This window comes from Microchirus variegatus (assembly GCF_963457635.1).
Source record: "Microchirus variegatus genome assembly, chromosome: 13".
Taxonomy (NCBI): Eukaryota; Metazoa; Chordata; class Actinopteri; order Pleuronectiformes; family Soleidae; genus Microchirus; species Microchirus variegatus.
In genome coordinates this window covers 21,267,101-21,294,611 of record NC_139814.1, presented here as the reverse complement: position 1 = coordinate 21,294,611, position 27,511 = coordinate 21,267,101, and the positions used below count along the sequence as shown (strand labels likewise).

The window sequence follows — 27,511 nt, the reverse complement described above, 5'->3', positions numbered from 1 at the left end:
TCTGTTGATTATATTCATGATTAATCGATTCATCGTTTGGTCCATAAAATATCAGAAAATGCTAAAAAATGTTGATCAGTGCTGGTCAAACCTGGAAATGATGATGTCCTCGAATGTCTTTGTTTTGTCCACAAACCAAAATGATTCAGTTTGAATTATTTCTTTGTTATGTGGAACAAAGAAACCAGAAAAAAACAATCAGAAATCTTGTTTTAATCCTGAAAAAAGCTTCAAACCGATTAATTGATTATCGAAATAGCTGATGATTAATTTAGTAATCGATTAATTGTTTCAGTTCTATAAGAAACTATAAAAACAATTCCATACAGCTACAGCCTATATTGACAATAATGATAAATGTACCCATCTAATCCACCTGTAAATACTCTGTTTCCCAGCCACCAGAGTTGGACACAGACAGACACATACACAGCTACACTGTCTGGGACTAATTGAAGAGACGGGAAATGACACGTTCCAGTTTGGACCATGAGGAAACCCTGTCATTTAAAGCAATAACCCTTCTTTCTCTCTCTCACATATAGACAAAAACACTCATCCTGTCTGTGTCTCACACTCCAACAGATGACCAAAGTGATCCAGCATGTGTGGTGTGAGGGAAAACAGAGCAATAGAAGAAAAAAAGAGAGGGAGGAGGGTACAAAGGATGGAGAGACCGCCTGGTCTGCCTTGATTAGCCTCCAGGGAAAGAATGGAAAAGCACAGTGCCTTGCACGAGCTGATAACGCACACGCAAACCCTTGTCACACGTCCAAAACACGCACGGAAATTCAGGCAGCCGTTCAAAAACCTACATTTAAAACTCCATTTCAAGAGCTCAAATGACATTAACATTCACAAACAGAAATATCTCACGAGTTCAGCTTGTTTTAAACTCCTGGGAACAAATTCATCAACAGAAAACTGGTCAAAGTGTATGTCTCCATACAACCTCGTGTTGACGCCAAGAGCTCAGATCATTTTCTCAGTTTATGGAAAATGTCACACATGTAATCTCACATTTGCCACAGCTCGGTAATTCTCTTGATGAACCTGTCAGCGTCGTTGTTGTTCCTTGAACCTTGTCCTATTTCAGTTTTCACCAGTCTAACGTGACCGGAGGCTCCGCGGAGCAGGAGAGTGTGAAGCTTGTTTTCACTTTTAATTTCCTGTGACAGTCGTCGTTTCACCAGAAACAGCAAAGGTGTGAGGATGTTGAATAAACCACTCAAAAATTATATTTAAGTGTTGATGGCGCTCATTAAGAAAGTCGCAAAACTGGTGCGATTAGAAGAAACAATGGAGAAAATCTAACTATTAATTTGGTTAATATGTTTGTATGATATATCAATTCACACATTCCTAATAATTTTCTTCACTAACTGATAGAGCTGAAACAATTAATCGATTATTAATCCATAACTAATTAATGCTCAACTATTTTGATAATCAATGAATCGGTTTGAAGCTTTTTTCATGATTAGAACAAGATTTCTGATTGTTTTAGCTGGTTTCTTTACTCCACATAACAAAGAAATCATTAAAACTGAATCATTTTGGTTTGTGGACAAAACAGAGACATTCGAGAACATCATCATTTCCAGGTTTGACCCAAACTAATAAAAGTTTTTTAACATTTTTCGACAGATTAATCTATGACGAAAATAATCCTTAGTGGCAGCTCTAGAAATTGACGTTGTTCAATAATATTTAGAGCAGGGGTCTCAAACTTAATTGACCTGAGGGCCTCATGAGCTTCAAGACGCATAAGATGGGCCAGTCAAGTTAGAAAACAACTCCTCAGTAGCAGTTAGCGAGATTAGCTACTGCCGCAACAGCATTTGTGACAATAGTTGACATTATTTCAAAATAAAGCCGTTTGTTTTGACTCATAATGATATGATTCTGAGTCTGATACCGCTGATTCAGAGGATGTGTTGATGATGATGCGACACAAACCTGTGGCAGTTGCACGGCCGCCTGTTGCTGCACTAACAGTGGACTCTCTATCATGGAGTCCAGCCTCTCTGAAGAGCTGCCGGTCAGTCCTCCCCAGTCCGTCTGACTGGGGGTGGTGCCCGCCGTCTCCGGAGAGGTCAGCGGCAGGTCGCTGGCGTAGCCCGATTCCAAGAGAGACGTCCTGTCCTGCGCTTGAGCTGGAGAGTCCAACCTAAATCCCTTCGCAGCCACAGCCGAGGACGACGGGGTTTCACCTGCGGACATTTTGGCTCTGCTCTTGTCCTCCTCGGAGAGTAGGACTTTGAGAACATTTCCCGTGACTGGAGACGGAGCCGGGGGTTCCTTGCGGACCTCCACCTCGCTGTCGCTTTGCCCCCTCCACACTGGAGAGCCGTAATCACTGGGGTACAACGTCCTGACCACGCAGAGTTTACCGTCCACCTCTCGAATGTGAACCACGTCTTTGCATTCCTTCTTCGACGACGTCTGCGCGACCCCCAACGTCTCTTCGTGTCCTCCCTTTGTCCGAACATGGACCTTTTCTTCTTTCTCTGCTCTCCTGTTGTCCTTTTTCTCCTTCTTCTGTCGGAGGATCCACGGTTTCTCCAGGACACCTTGGACTTTCTCTTTAACACGTAGGACCCTGCCTCCGCCCGGGGTGGTGCTGCCCATGGCTGGGCCTGTGTTGACTGGGGTGGTGGTGGTGGTTTGGCTGGGGATGCTGGAGACGTCTATGATTGCGCTGACAGTGTCCTCCTCCCCAGGAAGGCAGAAGACCCCTCTCCAGGCTGGGCTGGGTTTGGGGGACACTTCAAGTAATCTGTTGCCCAAAAGGCCTCCAACACCGGCACTGGAAGACCCCGGTGAGAGAGTATTGCTGTGCAGATACGTTTTGGTGTCAGGCACTGATACAAGAGTCCGAGCTCCTTTGCTAAAATCTAAATCTGCAGTTTCAACGGTGTCTTTTGCTTTCCCGTCTTCACTCTGTCCATCTCTGTCGCCAGGCTCACGGCCTCTTTGATGTTCATAATCCTCTTTTTCTTCTTCCGCTCTCCTGCTCTTCTTGCCCTTGTGTTTGCGTCTGAAACGGAGACGCTTCTTTGGTGAAAGTGGAGGCGCTCCACCGAGTTCCCCCTCCTGATGAGGCCGGACGCAACCCATGGAATTCCCCATGACTTCAACGAGGACAGAGAACAGTGAATATATGTATATAAAGATAAGCTGCAGCAAATACAGGCAGTTACTCCATCGCAGAGGCCAACTCCTTAGGTTTTCACATTATTTTCCCGTACATCCCTTGAAAAGAGTGACACTGAAGAGAAAAGATTGATGATTGAAGGACAGCTACTTCATCAATCTGACACCAGAGAGACATGTGAAGTCAGGACGAGCAGGTGGAGCGCTACTTTGCAAGACTCCATCTTAGATTCAATATCGTGAACAGGAATCCGAGTGGAACTAGCCATCACTAACATGACAACGGCAGCCGAGTGCTTCTCTTAGTCCGTTTCCTCAACCTCTGGAGACTCGCGGTCAAGGACATGAAGACACAGTTATGTCAGAGACAGAGGGAAGGGAAATATATTCGGTTGCAGCCATGGATGTAGGATTTATTACCAGGCTTGTGTCAGGTGAACTACAACCTGGAGTAAGATGATGTGTCAGGCAGGATGATGAGTGTGGGAGAAGAGGAAATTCACAGTGCAGTTCAGCCCATTAGTGATTTTCCAGCTCCTCTACACACACACACACACACACTCTCCAGGTGTCTGGGGGTGACATGACTGTGAAATTCTCGGTGTGTATGCACTGCAGGGAATCGTGAACGTGTCGGTGCAACCTTTCAAATATAATCAGCCAGTGAGGGAAAAACAAGTGCAACAGTTCAATTGTCCAAGTTTGGTTTCAGGTGAGGTTGTAATCCAGGATCTCTATCCACTGAGCTCATGAATTAGTGATGCCTGCTCCTGCTCCTGTAGTAATGTTATTGCAGTACAGGAGAGGAAGAGGGCCCCAGATCAGTAATGGAAGTCAACAGCAATCTGTGAGAATCCTTTCCTGCCGCCGTACTCGTAGTGGGAGAGGGTGGGGGAATTATTGGCGACGGCGTCGATATCCCCTCGTAGTAGCGGTGTCTCGTTCTGCCGAGGCAGCACAGAGTCCAGATTGGTTGTGGGTGTGCAGTCAGAGTCGGAGCCAAAATCTGACAGCTTGTTAAAAATACTCAATCAGAACATCGGCGTCCCAGCCCAGAGCTTCTCCTCACCTCCATCCCTCCCTCTCGATTTATTACTTACTCACTGAGCCGATGTCAGTCTGTCAGGTCTGCATCCGTCCCATTAAAGGACTGTTGCTGTCAAAATCTGCTCTCACGTTTGATTTCTCCAACTGAGAACTGGCAGCAAAGTTCACAGCCTTCCCGACGACCATCTGGAGCTGACACATGTCTGTGGAATCATATTATATGATACTATTATGACCAGAAAAGCTGGGGGGAAAAAGGCTGTGTGTCTTAGTAAGGGTGCTGGTCTAAATCTGGAGGCAAACAAATGCAGTCAGACTCAGCAGATGCTTCACGATCACGTGCTTCTTTCCCTGGATACCAGGGTTAAGACTCCCATCACCTTGTAGTCAAACTCCCAGAGGATGAGACCGAAGTGGGGATTGTTCCTCCAGTACTGTCCTATATTAGTCTGCTGTCAGTTCACAGTTAGTCCGACAGGCATTCTCCTCATCAGGTGGTGCAGTGCGACGGTGCAACAGACGACTAAATCCACAGTTTGCAAGAGGTCGGGGAGGGGAAATTCAGACTACGATCAGGTCAAAAACCAGGCAGACCCCAGGGCTTTTTCTCCTCGTCTCTTAATAGCTCCTCAAGACAACTAGATCCAATTAGGACGAGGCATCTGGTTCAGGATCCGGCGCTGGACTCTCAGGCAGAAAACAGACAGGTCCGCAGTTTGCTCTGCTAACGAGTCGACGAGATCCAGTTCACAGCAGCAGCCCTACTTCGCGTACTGTACTGTAGATCTGGAACAGAGCCAAAGGGACTCGGCGTCCAGTTAAAGGCGGTCCCGAACTCCAGGCAGCACAGCAGCGGTGGCGGTGGAGGTTAGCACAGGAGGGTCTGCGCTCCTTGTCCTTGTCTTCTTTTTAAAAATAAGCACAAAGACACACACACAGAGGGAGCAGAGGCTGTCTGGGCGTCTCCGGCTTCAAAAGGAAACCACGGCTCTGTCAGACGAGCTTGGCTGAATTGATCCGACCGAAGCGGTGCAGGGAGACGGAAGCGGCTCGTGTCCAGCTGAGAGCATGTGTGTGTGTGTTTGTGCCTCCGATCAGCTGTGGGAGCCTTTCTGCATACGTGTCCACGAGTGTGTGGGTTTTTCACGGCCTGCTTGATGAGGAGACGCCGGCAGCTCCGGTAAAAACCAGCAGCCAGGATTCGTCTCTGCCTCTGCTGCTTTCGCTCATCTGCTCTATCCCTCGCTCACAGACGCCGGCACAGAGAGAGAGAGAGAAAAGCTTTTATCTCCCAGCTGCTGCAGCTTCACACTCTCCTCAGCTCGATCTCTCACTCTCACAGTCCACCCCTCCCTCCTTGGCTCTCCTCCTCCTATCCCCTTCCTTGTTACTCCCCTCTCCTTCCTTCTCTCTCTCTCTTTCTCATTCTCCTGGCTGTTAGTGAGCAGTTCTCTAGCCCACAATACACACATGCACACACACTTGACCCAAAAGCTTCCGCGAATGACAGGCTGAAACAGGGGCGGCACAAAGACGAGAGAATGTGAATTGAAATCAGACTGTTGCACTGGCATCGCTCGGCAAACGGAAAATAAGAAACGCTTCAGCACTCGAAGCCGTTTATCTCCACGTCTTTCCCCTCCGATCTCCATCTGCAAATCACACTGTGGGTTATTAAGAGAGCCGGGGGGGGAAAGGGAGAGAAGATGGAAGAGAAGATTTGAAAGAAATGAAAGGAGGGGAACGGACGAAGCTAAAGAGGAGGAGGATATAGTCGTTTAAATACATTACACGCCGAGATTGCTAACCTTTCAATATTATTGGATGGACCAGGTCATTACAGGCAATGCTGTAAATCAATATGGACGACTGGGTTTTTTAATGGCTACATGGAATTTGCAAGGCATTTCAGTGTACCTGCTGAACAACAGTTTAATCCACCAGATTAACCATAGCATTCTCATTTTGTAGTAAACGCATGACACATGGATCATACATTCATATATATATATATATATATGTATATATAGTATATGTGTGTGTGTGTGTGTGTGTGATTGATTGATTGATTGATTGATTGATTTACTTTAATATCCCCAAAGAATATGTGTGTGTATATACATATATAACATATATAAATATACATATATGTGTATATAAATATATATATCTAGACAGTATAAATACAGTATATATATATACTGTATATATAATCAGTTTCTATGTGATAATCAATGTGTTATTGTCCCTGGGAAATTGCACAATAGAATCATTTGTTTGGAAATAAAAATAGATTACTAAACCAATAACTAAAATGTTAAAGATATCACAATATCAAGTTATACAACATAATAATAAGAAAGAATTGATCTTCATTACCTAGAGTCAGGCAGTGAACTTGGTACTTTTAAAAAGTTATAAAACAAAATACGTCTGTTCAACTGTGTTTCTAAGTTTTTGTAATTAAAAACAGTGTAAAGTACCAAAAAAAGGTACCAGAATTAGTATTAATGTAAATATGAATGGTACAAATCATAATTTCTGTCCACAGTACAATGACATTCTACATCTTTCATATTTCATTCCCCTCATGTCGTCTTTCTATAGGTGTCCAGCCACAATCACATGAGTATAAGAACATAACTCCAAAATCATGTGATCTTACACAACAGGCACAACATGACTCATACTACTTTGCATAAAACATAAAACACACAGGGCCCTAATGTATGTATATATGTATGTATGTATATATGGTGAAAAATTATTCTCATAGAGGCAGAAAACTAAATGGTGTTGAGCGGTGAAACGTGCACTAATCCATCGTCCTCTCATTAGCTGAAAGGCTCAGGAAGCAAAAACACACACACGCACACACACACCTTAAAAAACCAAGAATCAATGTGGGGGGAAAGGACTGGCTTCATGCCATCATATGCTGTGTTAATCACACTGATCCCAGCCTCACGATCATTCATGAGTTCTTTTTCTCTGATCCCTTCTTATTACAGCAGCCATTTTGTGAATAAATGTAAATCACAGAGAGAGTGATATTGATTTTAAAGTCAAAGTTTCCTCTGCTAAAATAACTGAAAATAGCTGGATTATGTTTCAGCTGTGACACCGTGAACCTCAACGTTCTTTCCTCACAAGGGTAATCTGAAAAAAAGGCCTAATTTAAGGTGTGTTCCGATCCACTGAGGTGAAAAGCCTGCTGTGCTACGTGTTTCTGCTTCAGTTCGCTCAATATTCCTCACAGAAATCACATCCTGTTCTCTGAATATAATCTGGAACCTGCAGAGGCAGAACAACTTAAAAACAACCAAACTCTAACTCTCATTTATCCTGACCACACGACTCGACGAGGAAACTGTTCATACAGTGTGGTTGAACGTCAGCTTGTGTCTACATTATTTAGGATTTTCTATGCATTTTAATGCTTTTTTGAGGCAGGATTTTAATTTTTTTTTTTTTACTTTTTTAAGCCTGTGAAAAATTGTCCCCATGGGGTTGATGTGATGGATTTTTATTGATAATATTTACAAAATAAGTCAATGAATGATCAATGAAAGTAAGAAATTCAACTGTTTCTGTATATGATCGACTCATTGATCATAGATGGATAAAAAAAAAAAAGATTCCTATCAAAGATCAGGAAGAACACAAGATGTCCATATTTTCTATTTTAATGTAGGACTACAACACTATTTATACCACAATCCTCTTGTTCTCCACTGTTACTTTATTCGTTTATTTGATTGTGTTTTCACGACTGAATCTATTGTGTTAATCTCACTGCATTGCGTGCATTATAATGACAATAAAGGCAGTTTGATTTCTACTTTTCCACAGATTGTTGTTTCGCTGAAGATGATAACAGCCTGTTGCTCTATGGTTTGAACAGAACAATATATCGTGACTAAATAAGTGGAGTAAAGCTACTGCATTGCTCCAGATATTGGAGCAAATGGGTTCCTTAATGATATTAAACGGTAAAAAGCCTTTAAAGCTCACAGGATAGATGGTGATAGATGTGCACCATGTCCTGAAGGCCTTGATCAGAACCTGTGAACAACACATAATCAGTGGTTCCACCTGCTGATTCAGCCTCCGAGCACAACAGCGACACGGTGAATAATCTGTCCACCAGCACGGAATCTAAGTCAGCCAGAGTTAGCAGTGACACACGCGGTTAATTAACCAATCACAGGAAGACACTGAGCATCAGGAGGAGAAGTGATGATGATGATGTCCAACAATCTGAGATAAATGGTGGCACCTAATGGCCTGGATGAGTCATTACAACAGATTGAAAGTGGAAAAAATGAAGACAAATAAGGATTCTGTTACCTGTCTGATTGTCTGGTTAATTCTGTATCCTTTATATAATTTCCTACTTTAATTAATTATATTAATATGTCATTTGCTTATTTTTAGGTTATTTTGTGGGGCAACCTTTAAAAAAACAAGGGAACTTGCTCTTTAAAGGTCCTTCACTGCTTTAATATTGATGATTTATGACATTCACATTGCAAGGCATGCAGTTTGAATTCCCCTTTGTGGAGAAAGTATAAAAGTATGATGTATGGACATGGGGAGGATGACCTTAAATCTGAGGTCAAAGCAATGGCTCACAGAAAAATTATTTTAAATTAAATAAGATCTTTTTGTCACTGTCCTGCATTAAAAAAATGGTTATTTACTTGATGCAGAACAAACGTGAAGAACATGTGATTAAAACAAATTCTGAGCCATTTGTTTCGATCTAAACGGCTGAAGGAGTCGTTTAATAACAACAGAGACAAAAGCTCATAGAGTAAGAAGATGATGTAGTGGTGATGAAGTGATGACTGACAACACAAATGACCCAAATAACAAATATATCCCACACATGGGAGAGCAGCTCCTATAATTAGCTGAGACGAGCCACTGAGTCACTCATCACAGAGACCTGTTTTATCAGAAATGACTCCTTCATTGTCAGGACACTTTTACAAATATACTATTAATAAGACTATTTCATTTTCTAATATTATTTGTGGAAATATTTGGCAACATTTCTTGTATGCAGCACTAAAATCCTTGACGTGTGTTTCACTTATTTGACTAAGAATAACAGTTATTTTGACACTTAATTAGTACTAAAATGAATGGCAGTCATTTTCTTTAATTGTATGTGTTAAAAAAAATAAAATTTAATGGGAGCTGTTTCTCAGTTTCTAAGCACATGTTAAGAATGTAAAGTCGACTGACACAAACTGTGAGATGTGAGAATCTGGGGATAAAAATAAAGCTAAATTAAACGTGTTGGTTGTCCTGTATGTGCTCACTAGAACATCCAGTAGCAGCCAAATGATGCTTCGAGAAAACAGCAGCTTCTATGTGTAAACGCACAGTAAATCGTCGAGTTGAACTTCAGAAAAAAACCAAAAAAAAAACTAATAAAGCCATGTTAACTTTCACTTTGAAACAAATCACCTTGAATTTTGAGGTTTTTCCCGCTACATAATTGGACTCTTGAGCTCAAGTGGCCTTTTTAGAAGAAATACTCAACTTAACAGCTATTTTATGAGCATAAATTACTCTTTCTATGACTTTAAAAGGGTATTTAATCAGAAATCGCTCACACACTTTATTTTGAAATGTTATTTCCATCTGAAATGCTAACGCACTGTATTTTGGGCTGTGTAATTATAGATATGTCACATGTCGCTGACACAGAGCTCTCACTGCAGCTCTAATGTAGAACTGTCATCATCTCTTGCACTTGGTGAACTCAGACTTTTGTGAGTCATCTCCCTCTTTCTTTCCACATTTATTCTTTTCTTAAATCCAGAATCCTGGAGTCACTTCTCGTCCTCATTTACCCCAAATAATTCCCCTCATTCTGTCCCCTTCATGTCCCTCTTTCTCTCTCTGCAACACCATGTTCTGCTGAGTCATGCACACTGAAAACAGTTGCCGTGGTGCCGTGCACCACTGTTTCCATAGCAACCACTTGGCAGCAGTGTCACCTTGTGGTGGGGGGGTCACCGCAGAGCAGAGTCTAAATGGCAAAAAGCGGCGACTACACAACAGTTTCACAGCAGCCGTTAACAACTACTACTTCTTCTTCTGTTAACTCAACCTGTCTGAGATAATCTCACAAATCCCAACAACAAGAGGAACAACACGGACATCTGCCGTTATGAGATGGATTTCAATCCATTAAAAATCCAGATTAAATCACAGCCATAATGATGATGTGGCTCATCATTACCCAATTATCACACAAACAATTAAAGGCTTGATTACACTGTGTGCTGAGCATGAGAAGAGGAGGAGAAGAAGAGCACAGACCTGGAAGTGGAGGATGATGGTCCAGATGAGACCTAACGTGAGTTTGGGGTTCCCGTCTGTGATGTCGTCGTTCCTGATGTTCACAAGTTTGACCTGAAGAAGCAACCAGATTATATTTCATTGTGGTTTAGATTCAAACAAAATACTACTAATTTACACATGTATTAGCCTTTGAAAACACACAAAACTAGTCTTCAAATGAGGTGCTGGGGGGGCGATGATGTGTCTCTTATTACTGAGAAGGTGATGTTATGGTTCCAAGCCCTTCTATATGCACCTGCACTAGGTCACATGACAAGCATTAGTAATGATATTATTACTACTACTACTACTAGGAATAACAATAAGAATAATAATGATCAACAGCATAATAATAATAATAGCTGAAACTAAAAAAAGCAGTAAGTATACTAGTGTATGTTTTCACATATAACTCAATAACTCAAACAATAAACAATACTTATATATTCTGTGCTTCATATAGTATAAGTATTTTTAAGAGTAATATATTGTACAGTTTACCTAACACACATATCAGAAGGACTATACGACACACAGAGCAGGAAATGTATACGGTCAATAATCCTCATCAAAATCCTGATTTAATCTGTTCACTAGGGGTATATATGACAATTTGTGTAGCTATGTCACAGAATTTCAAAATAAAAGTGCCTGTGTTGACATGGAATGATGCATTAATAATGATCCAGAATGAACCTATGACTAAAAACACATACATACATACACATACAGTATATGTCATTATCACTTGATTAAAAATCCGATTGCGTCTCTGGTTTAGACAGATGAAGTGAACCGAAGGAGTTGTTTGTGTGTCTGACGTCTCCGGGGGACATTTTGTAAAAAAAAACGATGGGAGTGATAGTGACAGGAAGGAGAAGGACGTGTCCTCAGTGAGAGACAGAGCTGCTGTCTCAGGTTAAACCAAGAGATACAGTGCAAGTAAGACGGGACGAGAGGGGACGATAAAAGTGGATTTATGATGCTGTTAAGGCCTTAAATGTGTGTGTGTATGTACAGTGTGTATATACCTGTCTCTGTTTGAGGAAGTTCAGTGCTATTTGGACATTCTGTAGTCGATGAAATCTCATCCTCCCCTTTTCTCTGGGCTGCAACAGAAACAGGAAGAAAAAGACAAAAAATCAAATGTGTGATCATTTCAGAGACTCGGACGGCAGCAGCCGCGTGAACAGACCAACTCCAGCAGTGCAAGTGAGGTCATGAAATGTTCCTGTGGGGGGCGCTGTCTTCAACAGATGCTGTTAAAGACATGCCTGCAGTGTGGGGGGACTCACACCATGCTGCTGGTTTAGCGTGGACAATGCAAACTTCACTTCATTCGAGAGTTTTCCGGCTAGAGCCGCTCTTCTTGGTCGTTTTCCTGACAGATTTACTATTTATTTACTCTACAGTATTGCTATGTAATCTATGGTAAATGCTCTGTTTCATGTGTCATCGTAAGCGTTCCTGTGATGTGGACAACTATGGACGAAATCGCTGTCTTTTGCTTCTTAGAAACAAGCCTTGAGGGTGTTTGGATCATGGATGGAGATAATTTCTGGATGAGAATCTGTGTCTTTTTAAAACACCGCTATGATATTGTATGTAAATGGAAACAGCAAACACACACACAAACACACACAAACCCAGCAGTAAAGAGAGCAAACAAGGATTCAACAAGGAGTGAGAGACTTTGATTTGATTGTAAATATCACACTATTGCAACTGTTTTGCACTTTTATCAGATAAATAATTCATCTAATATTGCAGAGAAAAGAAAAATATCCATTCAGAAAACACCTCTTCACAGCAAAGGGCCTTTTTGTTCCTGTTTCTTTCACATTCTCATTTTGTTCACAATTGGGCTAAAATCCAATAAATATTGAGCTAAAAATGAGCAGTAAATACATTTTATTTCTATTGTGCACAGCACATGCAAAGTCACAGTCGAGCACCGTTGAGTGAAAACATATCATTATTGTTTTGCATCCATTTGCTTATTTTCTTTCTTACATATTTAATCCCAATCTCTTAGACGGGAAGGTAATAATGACATTAAATGATAGCTAAAGCAGCGGCAAATGAGTTACGATGCTGTCACCCAACAGAAACCTTCACACACACTTGTATTGTTGTTCAGAACAGAAGTCAGTAACACAGCAGCAGCAGCAGTAACAGCAGCAGCATCACGCTCATCACATGCAGCCTCACAGCTCCACCTCCTGTGGGGCAGAGCGGGTGAAGCTGAGAGGTCAGAGGTCAGAGGTCAGAGGGTGAGAGAGTGAGGGATGGGGTAAGGGGGTTAGGGGGACAGTGCAGGTGATTCACACGTACTCCCTGAGCTCCTTCCTCCTCGTCATCCTCCCCTCTGAGCAAGATGAGAGGGGGGGCCCGCGAGGCGTACGCCCTTTTTGAAGGAGGGACGCTTTTCTGTTGCTACGGTAACAGAAAAGGAGGGGAGGGGGTTGACAAATAGACAGGGAACAGAAACAAGAACAGAAAAAAAGAGGATAAATGGTAGAAAAACTATAATCGAGAGGTTAAAACAAAAGAAAAAACGAATAACGGGGAAACGGATGAGACGTCCTTGGATTAGATTACAGCAGATTATATTTACGCTGCCTTTTTGTGGTGAGATTGTTTCATAAGCTACTATTTAACAGTCAACAATGAACCTTTTATATAAAAGATAGAGGTGGTTGGTAATATTTATCAATAAATTAAATTTATATCCTGATAGTTTTATCACCTGAAAGGACCGTCTTCAAGGCATTTTTGTATAGAATTTACTGCTGTGTGTGCACTGATTTGCCGCCTTCCTGTATCTGCATCAGTGAAATTACAGTAATAGCCACACATTGTCTTTGAAGTGTAACTTCTTAGCTTTCAGAAAGCGTTGGAATTTTTCAGATAGCACAAACTGTCGAGTAATTCATTCATGTAAAGAGTGTCGACTATGCGCTCTGTGCTAAAGGGTTAAGGTACTGCAAAAGGACGGCGTGTCCTCTGTCTGTGTTTGGCGACTCAAATCACAGTCAGTTGTCGGTCTGTGTTAGTTTACCTGTCGACATGTGTCTGCGTCACTTCAGGGCCACATCTGTCTGTCTGCATTAGGACTAAAACGGTTACATCACGATGCAGAGAAACGTTAATCCACTGGGGATCAGATGCTGCGGTTTGTGATTTAAACAGAAAAGTCTGTCTGTTTGTCTTGAGTGAAGGACGCATGTATATGACCAGGTGTGTGATGAGAGCAGAAGAGGAGGAGTTTACGATGGAGAAGAGTGTGATTATTGCTCTGTGTGTGTGTGTGAGGTAAAGTAAAAACAAAATCCATACCAGCGTGACTCCAGAGAGAACCTCCAGCAAGGAGATGAGGTTGTGTCCATCCCTCAGGTCTTCGTACAGGTCTGTGATATGTTTCCTCACCTGAGGAAAGGAGATAAGGAAGAGAAAACAGATATTTGAATTTCCCACTCTCTAGTCATTACTGTGTGGATTTTATACTAGTGACATCTGTCTGGTCCATTGTCTCACAGATGACAGGACAATGACAGGAGTGGACAGGACAGGGTCAGAGAGACCAGGCACCAGCTGTGGTCTGTTGCCATGACGCTGCATCCACAGCATGAGTGGGGTGTGGGGTGTGGGTGGATGCAGTCATGGTGACTCAGCAGATTTGGAGGGGACCTGGGATTTTAGCATCAGTGCACCTTTTTTTTTTTGATTACAGAAATTGATTTACACATTTTATTTTATGTTATTATTTACTATGACTACATGAAACTGTACCCATCAGTTGTTTGGACTAGTTTTAGAGATGCAGTGAATGTACAGAAGCATAAGAATGACCTCTATAATAGTTCCACCAACTAATACACACAATAAGTGTGAAGAGTCGTGCTCGAACCCTAAAAACACATGAAATCAGTATGTAGTTATAAAGTTATTTATTAACTCAATTAAATAAGAGAAAAAGTATATCCCCAAAAAAGTAAAATTATGGATGAAACGGTACATTTTTGTGCATAGAGAATCAAAAACATAGAAATAAACCTAATTAATTTGAATGCTTGTTGTAAAAATGTGGCTAATTTATGCACCTCTATTTAGTTCCTACTACAAATGTATTATTCACTATGTGAGAAAGTGAATAAAGTTCATGTAAACAAAGGAAAAAGTGAGGTTTTTGAAAACTGTGTTTCAAAAACAAAAAAGAGAAAAAGAAGAGGAAAAGAGGTGTCAGCTCTTTTATTGACACTACGTTTTGTGAAAGGAGCACATTGTGCCTCGTGAAGCAGCTGTGGACATAAACAAACACACACAGAGAGACTTTTCACTTTCTTTTTTTGTAAACAAAGCTGCTCACTGGTGTTTGTCAGTGGAAAGAGACGGAGGCTGGAGCTGCAGCTAAATGTCAAACTATGCCGACAAATAGGTGCAACAAAGTTGATGCCAGTGTCGTAATATAACAACGTATAAACACTAGAAGAAGAGTTGGTAATGGTTTGTATTTATATAGCTTTTCTAGTCTTGATGAACTGCTTTAAACTATACAATTCACCCATTCACATGCTTCAACATGGGGTTATGTATCTTGTTCAAGGACACGTGAAGACAAGCAGAGCCAGGAATTGAACCCACAACCTACCAGTTGAAAGACAACGCGTATATTTTATATCAGCAAATTACTTTTGATACTTAAGTCCAGTAAATGCCACATACTTTAAGACTTTAACTTCAGTAATATTATAAAAAAGTGACTTCAACTTCTATCAAAAGTCATTTTCTGGTCACATACTTTTAATCTACTTTTACTGAAGTATCCCTTTAAGCTTGTTTCATTAAAACTACATCCAAAGAAAACTAAAGTTTTGCTGCAGTCCTGGCCTCAGGACAAGAGGCTGCATTTCCATATTTCACCAAAAGAGGGCAACACAGTCACAGGAGTAAAAGTGAAAGAAAAGTGAAGAGGTGTTTCATCCTAAAACTTCATCTCCTGTGCTCTTGTTGATGTTTGGGGGCAGAAAGAGCCTCTGGAGGTTCAGTCCTGAGTCTAAAGACTATGTTTGGCTCAAAGCTGCAGCTGCAGAACTATAATCATCCTCTCACTGGTCCTTAATAACACTGTTTTACTGAGATTCTCTCGTCTGTGTCACACTCTCACTGTTCTTCTGCTGATGCTGCTGCCGACACAGCCGTTTTATTGACATCAGCTGTTCTTTTTTTAAAAAAGGAGCTGAGGAAACAAGCGTTAATTAGACGACGTATCAGACACTGACTGGAAATGATGATTCACGTTGGTTTAAATGCGTCTCTGCTTGTGAGTTTGTGTTTATTCCCGGCTCTGAGGAGGCTCTGTGTTTTTACTGGAGTGACCTCATCCTGAAAATATCCTTCATCTATTTACTATAAATTCATCCTGACACAGATGTGATCAATGATTATTTGAGAGAGATTAACAAGCCTCACTAATCATGAACTCTTCTACAGGATCTGTGCAGGAGTAAAGGTATGTCACTGTGAGCCGGCAGCTGGATCAGAGGCCACTGTTTATTTTGGCACATGTTTGCACTGTACACTACACACACAGACACACACACCTGTTAACACCCTGCACCTGAGCAGTCAGATACTGTACATACCAGAGCTGACCCACACGCACACACACACACACACACGCAGAGCAAACAGGAAAGAAGGCACAGTGATGTCATGGTGAAGGAAGCTCCGCTCCGGTCTCTTTTGTCTCCGTGTCTCTCTCTTTGTCTCAGGAGATTATTTTCTCTTCCGTCTTTCTTTCTCTTTAAACCCTGTCAACCTCTTCACCTCAGCTCTGCTCTGTGTGTGTGTGTGTGTGTGTTTGTTGATAAGTTTAACCAGAAGGGGTCAAAGGTCAACAGTAAAACAGCTACTTTACTACATTAAACACTGTTGGGAGACTTTATTGTGTTTCTGTCATTCACTGTGCAAAAAGAACAATTATTTTACTTTTAACCAGCTTTTATTTAAAACTACCCTATATAAAGATTAGTAATATATTACTTATCTTAAGTTATTATGCGTCATTATTATTATTATTATTATTATTATCAATAATAATAATATCTTTAACCCTTAATAAGTTCACAAGTTCAATTCCACATTTAACTGTCTGAACCTTTAATTTTTATTGTGTAATAAATAATAAAATGTGTATAATAACCATGCAAAATGCAACGATATTTGATTTAAAAAAATATTTAGGCTGGGCTGGAAAATGCAATAAAATTATTTATACAATTACTTTTGTGCGTTATAATACAACTAATGAATTATAACAGCTGTTTGTGACTTTTCTCTTCCCGATTTGGTCATTTTCCGTTATTTTCAATACATAAAATGTATAAAAATGCTCTTCACTATTGCCATGACAACATATAGCAAATACTCACGTTCTACACATTTGGAGAACAATATGTTTTTTGGTATGTTTTGCTGTATAAATAATATTTAATAATTATTGATGACCTAAAATAACTTAACTTTCTGTCAACTGGGTCGTGATATAAAGAGAAAACACACACACACAGTCTGCGACCTACATGAACAGCAGCTCGTACACAGTTCTGTCCACAGTGACCACAGCTGCTCCACAGTTATGGGGTCAGACGGTTTTCACTCCAGAGTCATGTGACAAGATGAATACCTGGCATTCTTGTCTCCGCACAAGTGTGTGTGTGTGACAGGCGGTGTGTGATGCATAATATACTGTATGTTATGGATGTACAGAGGCTTACTGTGTAAACAGAGGACATGTATGTGAACACGAGGAGTCGTCTGGACAACTGTGTCTGTGTTTTCAGTGGAGGAGCAGCTTTCTTAGCCATATATGATCCAATCATAAATAAGTGTTTTTTTTAGCAGTGACACGAACCTTGATGAGATGTTTGTTGACCCATTTTGTGAAGGTTTTCTTCTGCACCCTGTCCCGCTCATCTGAAGAGAAACAAACAGAGAAAAGAAGGAGAGGGAGGTTAATGACATCGTTTAAATCCTGGTACGGAGGAAACGTATAAGGATGAAATAGAGGAGAGAAACCGACAGTGATGACACTGTATTGATTATTCAATGACTAAATTAATTGTCAAGTATTTTCATAATCAATTTCTGATTTCTCAGCTTGTTTAATGTGAATATTTTAGGGTTTCTTTGCTCCATGTAACAAAGAAAACAAAACAAGACATTTGAAAACCAGGTGTGGGAAACTCAGATTCAACATTTTATGGACCAAACAAGTACTCCATTCATCGTGAAAGTAGTCGATTATGAAAGTACTCATTACTCGTAGCTCTGTGTATCACTTACAGGTAGTTTACATGACATTTATACTGAATTAGAGACTGTTTGTAGTGAACTGAACCCAACTCAAGATGACTTCTTTACAGTAACTGTACACGTTTCTTATGGTATGCAAACCAGTGTAAGACATCTGCTGGAAACACAAACACTAAGGAGGTTCTTGAACTTAGTGTTTTGGTTTGGTTTTTTAAACAACAGTAAGTTTTCCTTGACCATGTTAAGCAGTTTTGACGTGTATCTTCCTCAGAACTGTCTTATCAGCTGTTGTTATGGAGGCCACATAACATCAGGTGACAGTTCTGAGGAAGGTGGAAGAAAAACGTTCAATCAGTCGTAGACATAATGAACTCTCACAACATACTAACTAAGGAGGTTCTCAGAGTTCATGGTCAACGACAGATCCTGCTGATAAAAAGAAAAAAACACCCTTTTTGTCTTCAAACATGACCTGTCGTTAAGTCTGTTTTCCCTGTATGACATCACCTTGAGCACACTGAAGGTTTCCCCAGTGAAACTCACACACCAGTGCTTTGGTTTGGCTTTTCTCGCCTTCTGCATGTTTGTCATTTTTAATTCAACGCCTGCCTCCGTTTCCTGTTCAATGTTCAAACGTTATGACCTTTTTAAAGAGGTCATCTGTGTTTCTGCGTCTCTGAAACCTGGGAGTGAGGTGTGGATTTGCAGCCTGGCAGTGGCACCACCTCCTCCTCCTCCTCCTCCTCCTCCTCCTCCTCCTCCTCCTCCTCAGTGCCAGGAGCCCTCTCACTCCACTCACTCTGCAGCACGGGCCAGAGGAGTGAGGCAGCCGGGACGGGAATAGAGCCTGATGCTGTGCCACTACTGTGTTATCTTTCCCCCTCTACACCCAACACACACTGACGGAGCCTCTCTTCCTCTGCTCGTATCAGTCTGTCGGGGAGAAAACACAGACCCCATCCTCCTTTTCCCCTTTTCCCGCCATTCTGTAAAACATGTGATGCCATGTTGTATTTTTTACAATAGATTCTACAACGGCTAGCGCTTGTGTACTCTATAGATCTGTGGTCCTCAAACTGTGGTACGTGTACCACCAGGGGTATGCGAGCATCCTCTGGAAAATCAGAAATACTGGGTGCGTGATCGGAGTGGAGCTGAGGAATTTTGAGGAATAGTGCGAAGAAAATAAAACTAACAATAATTCGAGTCACCTTATCTCTCGCTTCATCGTAATCTACTCTCACTAAACCAGTGTGTGAAGTGTATGTGAGGAAGAGGAGGATGATGAGAGAATAAATCTGTCTCCTGTGAGAAGTCCGTAGCCGATTTTTCAGGTGGTTCTTGGTTTAAAAAGCACTGATCTAGAGCTTCAAATTGATTTTAAGATAATTTTATTCCATTTGTTTTAAGATCTTAAGGGACTTCAGCTTTTTCATTCATCATATTTCCTATTAATTAACCTTTTAGTCTTTCGATTATCCAAAAAATCAGCATAAAACCATCTATGGAACAGTGTTCCTTAAGACCTGGGAGCAGCAAAGAATATCATATACATAAGCAAGAGTGTTATATTATTTATTTGAAGATTATATAGTTAGGATCATTTTAATAATTACACCCTTCACTCTGCTTATAACTAAATTTGATTCCACTTAACAACGTTTATTACTAACTATTTTATCTACTTTCATGCTTTGGTTTACTCCCGTCTCCCCAAAAAAGCTGCAAAATAATAGAAATTCTGCATAAATATTTCTAACAGGTGTTTGCATTGTTCCAAACCCCAATATCATGTAGTTTCTTGTCTGTTAATGTTCACACATGTGCAGGTCAGGTGTCAGTATAGAACAGAACCCAGATAAGATAAAGTTGTTTCTCAAACTAAGACCTAAGAGCAAAGTGAGATTTTTCTTTCCCTCCAGATTCAGCTTCGGCCAATCAGAGAGCGCCTCATGCTGCAGGTGAGTACGACACTTGTTTATCTGCAGTCATGGTGAAGCCACGAGGGAGACACAGAGGGTATCACTTCCTCTTTGAAAATACTTGTTATCTCTCTCTTTCTCATACACACCCATGACTACACACACACACATTTCCACAGAGACACTAACTCAGGTCAACAGGTCAAATATATCACCTGGACACACTCCACATTAAATTGCAACAGAACACACACACACACACACACACACACACACACTCACACACACACACACACACTTAGAGAGCGTGAAACAGTGAGGAGTTTACACAGAGGCCGAGCCCCCGAGGCCCACAACCCATATTTCAACACTGGGTTGCAAAATAGTTTCACCACTGACACTGAAACTGAAACACACGCCTTTTCCTTAGTGCTTCAAGAAACCTGCCGGGGAGGCTGAGCTCGTTAGCCCAGAGGAAAGACACTCACACACACTCATGTAATCTGTGAGGGATTTATCACCGTAATCTAGGATGTAATGTTTTCTGTGAGACCACAAGAGGAGACGACGAGGTGTGTGTGTGTGTGTGTGTGTGTGTGTGTGTGTGTGTGTGTGTGTGTGTGTGTGTGTGTGTGTGACAGCCACAGAAAGACTCTCATTCATCTACAGACGAGGACACACACCCCTCTCCACGCTGTCCTAACACAACAATAACACACACACACACACACTCATGTGTCGCTCTTTGACCCCCTGATGCCAACAATGATTAATGGAGACCACATTTTGTGCGGCGGTCACCGGACAACACGTAAACAACGAGCGTGACCACAGACTGGAAGTGGACGGACATAGAAGCAGCAGCCAAATCTGCTGCTCACTTGATTTATAACGTCAGGGAACATTTTCCTCACTAGTTAATGGTCTAAATCACTAGTTTCAGCTCTGCCTCAATAAAAAATGATGCCAATTTTATAAATGATATTTCCATTTCGACAACAATGTACACTAAAGTGCTGCACATGTGAGTGGACACACACCAGTGTGATTGACAGCTGTTGACTTCCAATAGCAGCCCGGCTGCTGGTGACGTCTGTCAACTTCCACTTTCAAACTCTCACATGGCAGCAAGTCCACATCAGGACTGTGTCCACATGTCTCTGCACTCTGTGGACATTCTCTCTCTCTCACACACACACTGACACACACTGACCTGCACAGCACATGAGCGAGTACAGGTGAGCGTTGAGGTGACACTCGTCCCTGTAGTCGGGCCACATTGTCCACCTCCTCCCGTCTTCACCTCCTGTCTCCTGCTGCGATCACAACGTCATGCGTCTACTGTTGACGGTGCATAATCCAAGTCAGATAATTATAGAAGTGAAGCTGCTGCTGCTGTTGCCTCCACGTATCCAGAAGTGAACGTTGCAGAGTGAGTGAGTGAATGAGTGTGAGGGTTAAAAAAGAAGCCGGCAGGTACGTCCACGTCTGAGGAGTCTCTTCTTCTTCTTCTGTGTGTTCAGTGTCTGCTGTGATTCATTCGTTCCTCGGTCGCGGCCATGTCTTCTCTCTGTCCCTCACACTCTTTCCCTGTAGCTCTGTCTCACACACACACAAACACACACGTGTGTGTCAGAGTCAGAGGCAGCTCCTCCTACTTTCTGTCTAAAAACAGACAGCCCTCCCTCCCTCCTCCTCTTCTGTTTGCTCCCTCACCTCCACCGCCTCTGAGTCACCAGCCAGTGGCGCTGTCTCTCTGTTCTCAGGGTTTTCCAGGCCTCTGCAGAGCTGCAGCAACGTTTATCTCCCCTCTCTGATGAATTCAAGCATCCATCTGTGTCCTTTTTCAGTGCTCAAGTTGATGTAGGATGAAGTTTAAAGCAGTTTTTTCATCACAGAGCAGAAAGAAGAGGAAGTATTCTGATCAGATCCAGGTCATGTCCGTTTGTGATGATGCAATCCACTAGAGTCTTCTTCAGATGACGCAAAAGCACACACACACACACACACACACACACACACACACCCAAACGTTTCCACAAATAAAGTTTGATGTCATGCAAATATGTGCTTAGTTCTACTTGTTCAAGATGACAAAAACCAGGACGCAGCAGCAGCAGCAGCAGCAGGGACGTGTCCTGCTCTCATGTGTGTTTTCCTGAAGAGAAACTTCCGTCTCATGGAATCAGACGGACTTCAGCCTGGTGGACTCAAGTTAATTTAATACCGACGGGGGGAAAATACACTCAGCAGAGTCCTTCATTTTATTACTGTGTCCTCTGTGTCCTCTGTGTGTGATGGAGACGATGACAAAAAATCTCAGTCAGTGAAGAACAAATCACTCGTTTCCGTCTCACAGAAAAGCTTTGAAGACAAAGACCAGAGTTTCTGCTCCGTCATGCAAACAAAAACAGCAAACTTCGCAGAGTCAAACCATCCTGGGGAAGTCATGTGACCAGAAGTCCAGTCGGAGCAGCGGTTGTCATGGCAACAGCAGCTAGAATGTTGAAGCAGGTGTCACACAAACACCGGAGCTCCTCCTCTTCCTCTTCTCGTCGTCAGTTTCCTCCACGGCCGGCGTCGTCACTCCTTCGTTTTCCTCCTTCTTTCTCTCAGATCTTCTTCTTCTTTCCTCTCTTCTGTCTTTCCCACACCTCTCGTTTCTTCACTTTTCTAAACGGAGCATTTAGACGACACTAAAAATAGCAGACGGAGCTTACGGACAGTCTGTAACACCGGGCAGCAGCATGTGCTGCTAATCCCTCGCTCCCTCCTTCTTTCCTGTTATCATTGCTAATCTCCATCTCTCTCCTCCTCTTCTTCTGCCCAGTCTTCCGGTGTTCTGGTTTCCTCCTCGAGTGATTCAATTACAATTAAAAGTGGGTAGGATGCTTCTCTGTGTCTCCTCTTCTTCCCTCTGTTTCACTTTCTCTTTCTTTTTCAGTGTCAGGCTCCTAATCCCACGCTCTGGTGTCACTCGCAGCCTGGCACCAGCCTCCATCCCCTTTTTTTCTCTTTTCATTTCTTTCTTCCACTCCTTCAGCTTCTGATCCCATGTTTCTCTCACTGCTCTGATCACGGCATGACAAGATTTTGTTGTAGAGAAGGAGGACAAACCCAGAAAGACATGATCCAGCTGACCAGGAAGCTACAGGCAACCAGTTAATCAGATTAAAATCAGACTCAATCACACACCCGATGGATTAAATACAACAGACAACTGCATCAGATTAAAGTAGAGCGAAGGTTTCCGGCTGATCAAAAACACAACATCACACTCGCACTAAAACAGGTCAAACCCAAAGAGATTTAGTTCCTGAGCCACATCTAAAGATAGAGATGATATCAGAAATAAATTAGAGTCATTAGACACTGTGGAAGGTTTTAAATGCAGCTACAAACAAGCACCTAATATGTAGATAATCTGCTAAGCATTTAAATATTTAACTTCAGTGAACCAATAATGACAATGTTACAATAAGTGAACAATAAAAAATACTATAATTGATGCTTTTTAAAGTATTTTTTTAATCATCATCATCTTTAAAGATTTAATATTTCAGCAAATATGTTTGAATAATTATACTTCAATATGTTTTAAATAACTTCCATGAACGGATAAAAACAAATGCATAAAGAAAATGTGAGCGAAAAGCATTCTAAGTAGATTTTCACATCAGCAATGTGACTTTTACTGAGTAGAGACAAAAGGAGACAAAAACGATGAACGACGTGTGAAACGATATCAGGTAAAACCTGTTGAGAATCAGGTTTTTACAAAGGTGTTTAAGTGTGAACCATCAGCATTTACATGCTTTAACCACATCATGTACACACACATACACACACACACACACACTGTGCTTGGTCTACCACCGTGGCTCTGTTTCCTGTCACGACAAGAAATAAGGTCACACATTATAGCCACAAAAACACACACACACACGGCATGGAGGTTGCTCATAGAGACCAAGTCCAAACACAGAGTAAATATGAAAGTGTAAGAGTTTGGCATTTGAGTAAAATCCTGGTCTGAAAATCACTCACACTGTGAGAGTGTGACACATCTCTGAAAACACTGTAGAGTCGTTATGAAAGAGACACGCCCACTTTTGACTGTTTTAATCCACCGCAGGTAAATGAGCAGGAATTTTAATCTAAGGGGAAACAACCGAGTGTTTTTTTAAAAAAGCCCTGAAGAAAGCGACACCGACATAAAACACACACTGACGTAAAATATCACCTTGCACAAACGTAGCACATGTTTGTTATTACATTTGATATACTTTTATACATTTTACTCTAATATTTTATCACTTTTTAAAGACTACTGCAATCTTATATTCATCTACTTTGTGTTTTATCCCTTATATTTCATACTTGTACAGTTATATAGTGCTATATCACAAGAATGTCCTAGTTCATATGGAGATTTAGTGAACTCTACACTATAGAATTGGTGTGAATTGATATTTAAGACGTTTGTTTTGATTTTTTCCCACGTTTTGACCTGATCCGAGTTAGTCTTTATTGTTTTTTCTGCTCGATAGTCTGTGTTTTTAAACGTCTGTCTGTGTTACATCCACCGCTCCCTCGCGACCGATCAATCTCATTGATCTGCTCGCTCTGTTCAGTCCTGCCTGATATTTCTCTGCCTGTTGAATCACAGTCAGTGATGCTGATGTGTTAAAAGACACGTGTCCTGAACTCAACAGGAACATCTACACCCATGGTGACTAACGTGGAACAGCAGCAGCGACAGCTCCAGACATGAGGGTCAGAATAAAACATCATGTATATATCAAATCATAATAAACACAGTCACAGTTAGGAACTAGATATTTGTACGAGGGCGTAAATACATAGTAACGGTCACTAAAGCTTAATATAATACTTCATAAACGTGATGTTATGTGGCTGGACTGAGCAGCTTAGTGGACACACAGCAGCTCCTTCTTTACTGTATGAGAATTAAGTCATAAACACACACAAACAAATGTGTTTTTATAGCTTAGTGAGGACACATCACAGACATGATGTCTAACTCTCCTCCATGCTTCAAAGAAATGATTGAAAGATATGGTTTCCTGTTTATGTGGAGAAGAATTACTGTGTAGAAGATCTTTAGGAATTTAGAATTCCTAAAGATCTGAAGAGTCTTACATTTAAAATGAGTACATTCAATTTACAAATTGAGCAAAGTATTAAACATTTCATAAGTTTATGTATGTATATTATTTTATTTTTCATATATTTGGAATAAGTGTAATAAGTGTGTGTAATAAGACTTAACTTCTCATGGTAATTTATTGTTTTCCATCACCTCTACATATTCCACAATGCAGAGATTGACATAAAAGTCTTTATTTTAGTTGTTTGTACACATGTTGTTGTTTTGATCCTATTATTTATACTTAATCTAAACAAAGTGCCGATCCCTTACCTTAAAACCAGGCTTTAACCCTGAAAAAGCCCCAGAATGTACTCACAAAGACTGGTTTGTATGTTTTTGGACTTCACAAAGTATAAATACAAGTACACACACACACACACACAGTTTTGCAAAGCTATTCTTCTTAGGACGCTGCATTGACATCCACTCATTTTGGACAACCTGAACAAAGCATTATCTCTATCTTCAACCATGACCAGTGAACCACAACTCAAATCTTAGCTCTAAACCAAACTTTTGGTCTCCAAAATGAGGACGAGTACTGGTCCTGACAAGGTTTATGTTTATGCCAGAAAAGGTACTTAAGAAGTAACAAAGACAAAGACACACACACACTGTAGGGTTGAACGTACATGACTCAAAAGTCTGTGTAATCTAACACAGCGTCTCTCTACAAAGAGCCAAATATGGAAGATTCATCAGTGAGTCACAGCAGAGCCGAGGCAAATGAGATGCAACAATAGAGTCCTGAAACAGGACATGAAAATATATATATTAAAAAAACTACAGTAACAGGGGAGGAAACAGGAGAAAGCTTCATGCTCTTTACAGCAGATTTACATTCCGCTGAGACTCAGATTTGCAGAGGTTCACAGTAACTGTTGCACAAGCAGAAGAAGCTGATTTAAACACTAAATGCATGCAAAAAAACAATTAAAGTGTATATTGAAATAAATTACACCACAGAAAGGGGTGGAGTCTAAACAGGAAGTACGTGGAGCTACTGTCAGAAGAGATAGAGACACAGGAAAACGAGGAGGACGAATGCGTAGCTCATGTCGTCCTCCTCCAGCTCCTCAAACATCGTAGGGATTTTTACCTTCTTGAAAAGCGGGCGCGTGTCGTCGTTGGCGGCGACAGTAAAACCAAAACCCGGCTGCTGTCAGGAAGTGAAAAGTCACCACAAGGATGGGAGCGATAACTGCAGGGTCTGTCAGGATGTCCATCATCGTCCCATCAACAAAAAACAACATCAACGTTCTCAGCGTCCACCGAACAAGAAAATACAACGCTCAGATGAACGAGAGCAGCATCTCTGGTCTTCTTCTAACACAGAAAGACTGCAGCTCAAACTTCTGAGTCCTTCTCTCCATTCAGACGCCCTGCCTCTCTCTCTCTCTCTGACACTGCAACTGTGAATTCCATTCCCCTGAAACAAGCCACCAGACTGAAGCCGTTGCTCAGTTCACCGTTAGAAAACTGCTGAATTCAAAGAGTGTGTGTGTGGTTGTGTCACTCTCTCTCTCTCTCTCTGAAGGAAACCACAGGGGAGATACACACACATTCATCTTCCTGTGTGTGTGTGTGTGTTTCTAGATCTATGTATACATTAATGAACGGATAACTCATAACTCCACTTTTAAACAAAAACATTCTGCTTTCTCCTGAAGAACAGCTATAAACAACTACAATAACGATACCAAAAATATACATAATGAATATCTGCCCCTCTTTCACTGTACGTAGGTGCACAGTACACAAAACTTACATTTCTTTATACAACAAAAGAGAAGAAAAACTAAACTAAACATGGAAATATAACCGGAATGAGGCTAAATTATGTTATATTTGTTAAAGATATGAATTTTAATGACTTTAAAACATTGTAGTTCATTGTGTTTATGGAACAAATTGAGATTAGAAATAGACTAAAAACTTTCTCTTCGTTCAAATTCTTTCCGTAAATTGCTTGGAAGAAATTTCTTTTTGTGTGGACATTTCATCGAAATGATGAATTGTCCAGATTAATGCACGTCTTTCATTCTACAGACTGAATGGTGTAAAAATGACCATTCCCTCTGATATTGCAAATCATATCGCATTTGTTCAGCTCTGTGTGGGATTTCAAATGTCCCACCATACATGTATATAGTGTATAACCAAAACAATACCGTTTACAAACTGTAGGGGGAGTGCAGATCCTACTTTGTGTGACTTTAAAAATGACATCTGTGTTTCAAGGGTAAATAAATGATAAATATCCTAACATTATGTACATATATATGATATTATAAGGTATTTGTTTTGTGTGCACATGTCGACAGCAGATTGTGGATGTTGTGTTTGCCTCTGTTGCCATGAGAGAGCAACACATCCTGACTGAGATATTTATTCACAGCTATCTTTGAATGACGCAGGCTAAGGACAATTAAAGCAACGTGAGCGAGCGAGTGTGTGTGCAACTACTTTATATAAGTGTACTTTACTCACTTTCTCTGCAGCGTTGGGTTTCAAAGTGACATTGATACTGTTTTTA

At 41.1% G+C, this 27,511-nt stretch overlaps 1 protein-coding gene across 7 annotated transcripts in view; it reads right to left on the bottom strand.

Annotated features, from left to right (window-relative positions):
- macf1a (microtubule actin crosslinking factor 1a) overlaps positions 1-27,511 on the bottom strand; it is a gene marked incomplete at its 5' end in the record, with an annotated part of 197,578 nt that overhangs the window by 104,961 nt on the left and 65,106 nt on the right. For 6 of the 7 annotated variants that reach the window (XM_083899806.1, XM_083899808.1, XM_083899809.1 and 3 more), the window contains 5 exons: positions 10,543-10,635; positions 11,595-11,672; positions 12,898-12,999; positions 13,903-13,992; positions 17,480-17,541. In XM_083899806.1, the coding sequence (XP_083755932.1) occupies positions 10,543-10,635; positions 11,595-11,672; positions 12,898-12,999; positions 13,903-13,992; positions 17,480-17,541 (425 nt within the window). Of the gene's footprint in view, positions 1-10,542; positions 10,636-11,594; positions 11,673-12,897; positions 13,000-13,902; positions 13,993-17,479; positions 17,542-21,015; positions 21,328-27,511 lie in introns of those variants that run through there. The other variant, XM_083899811.1, reaches the window with a different exon arrangement.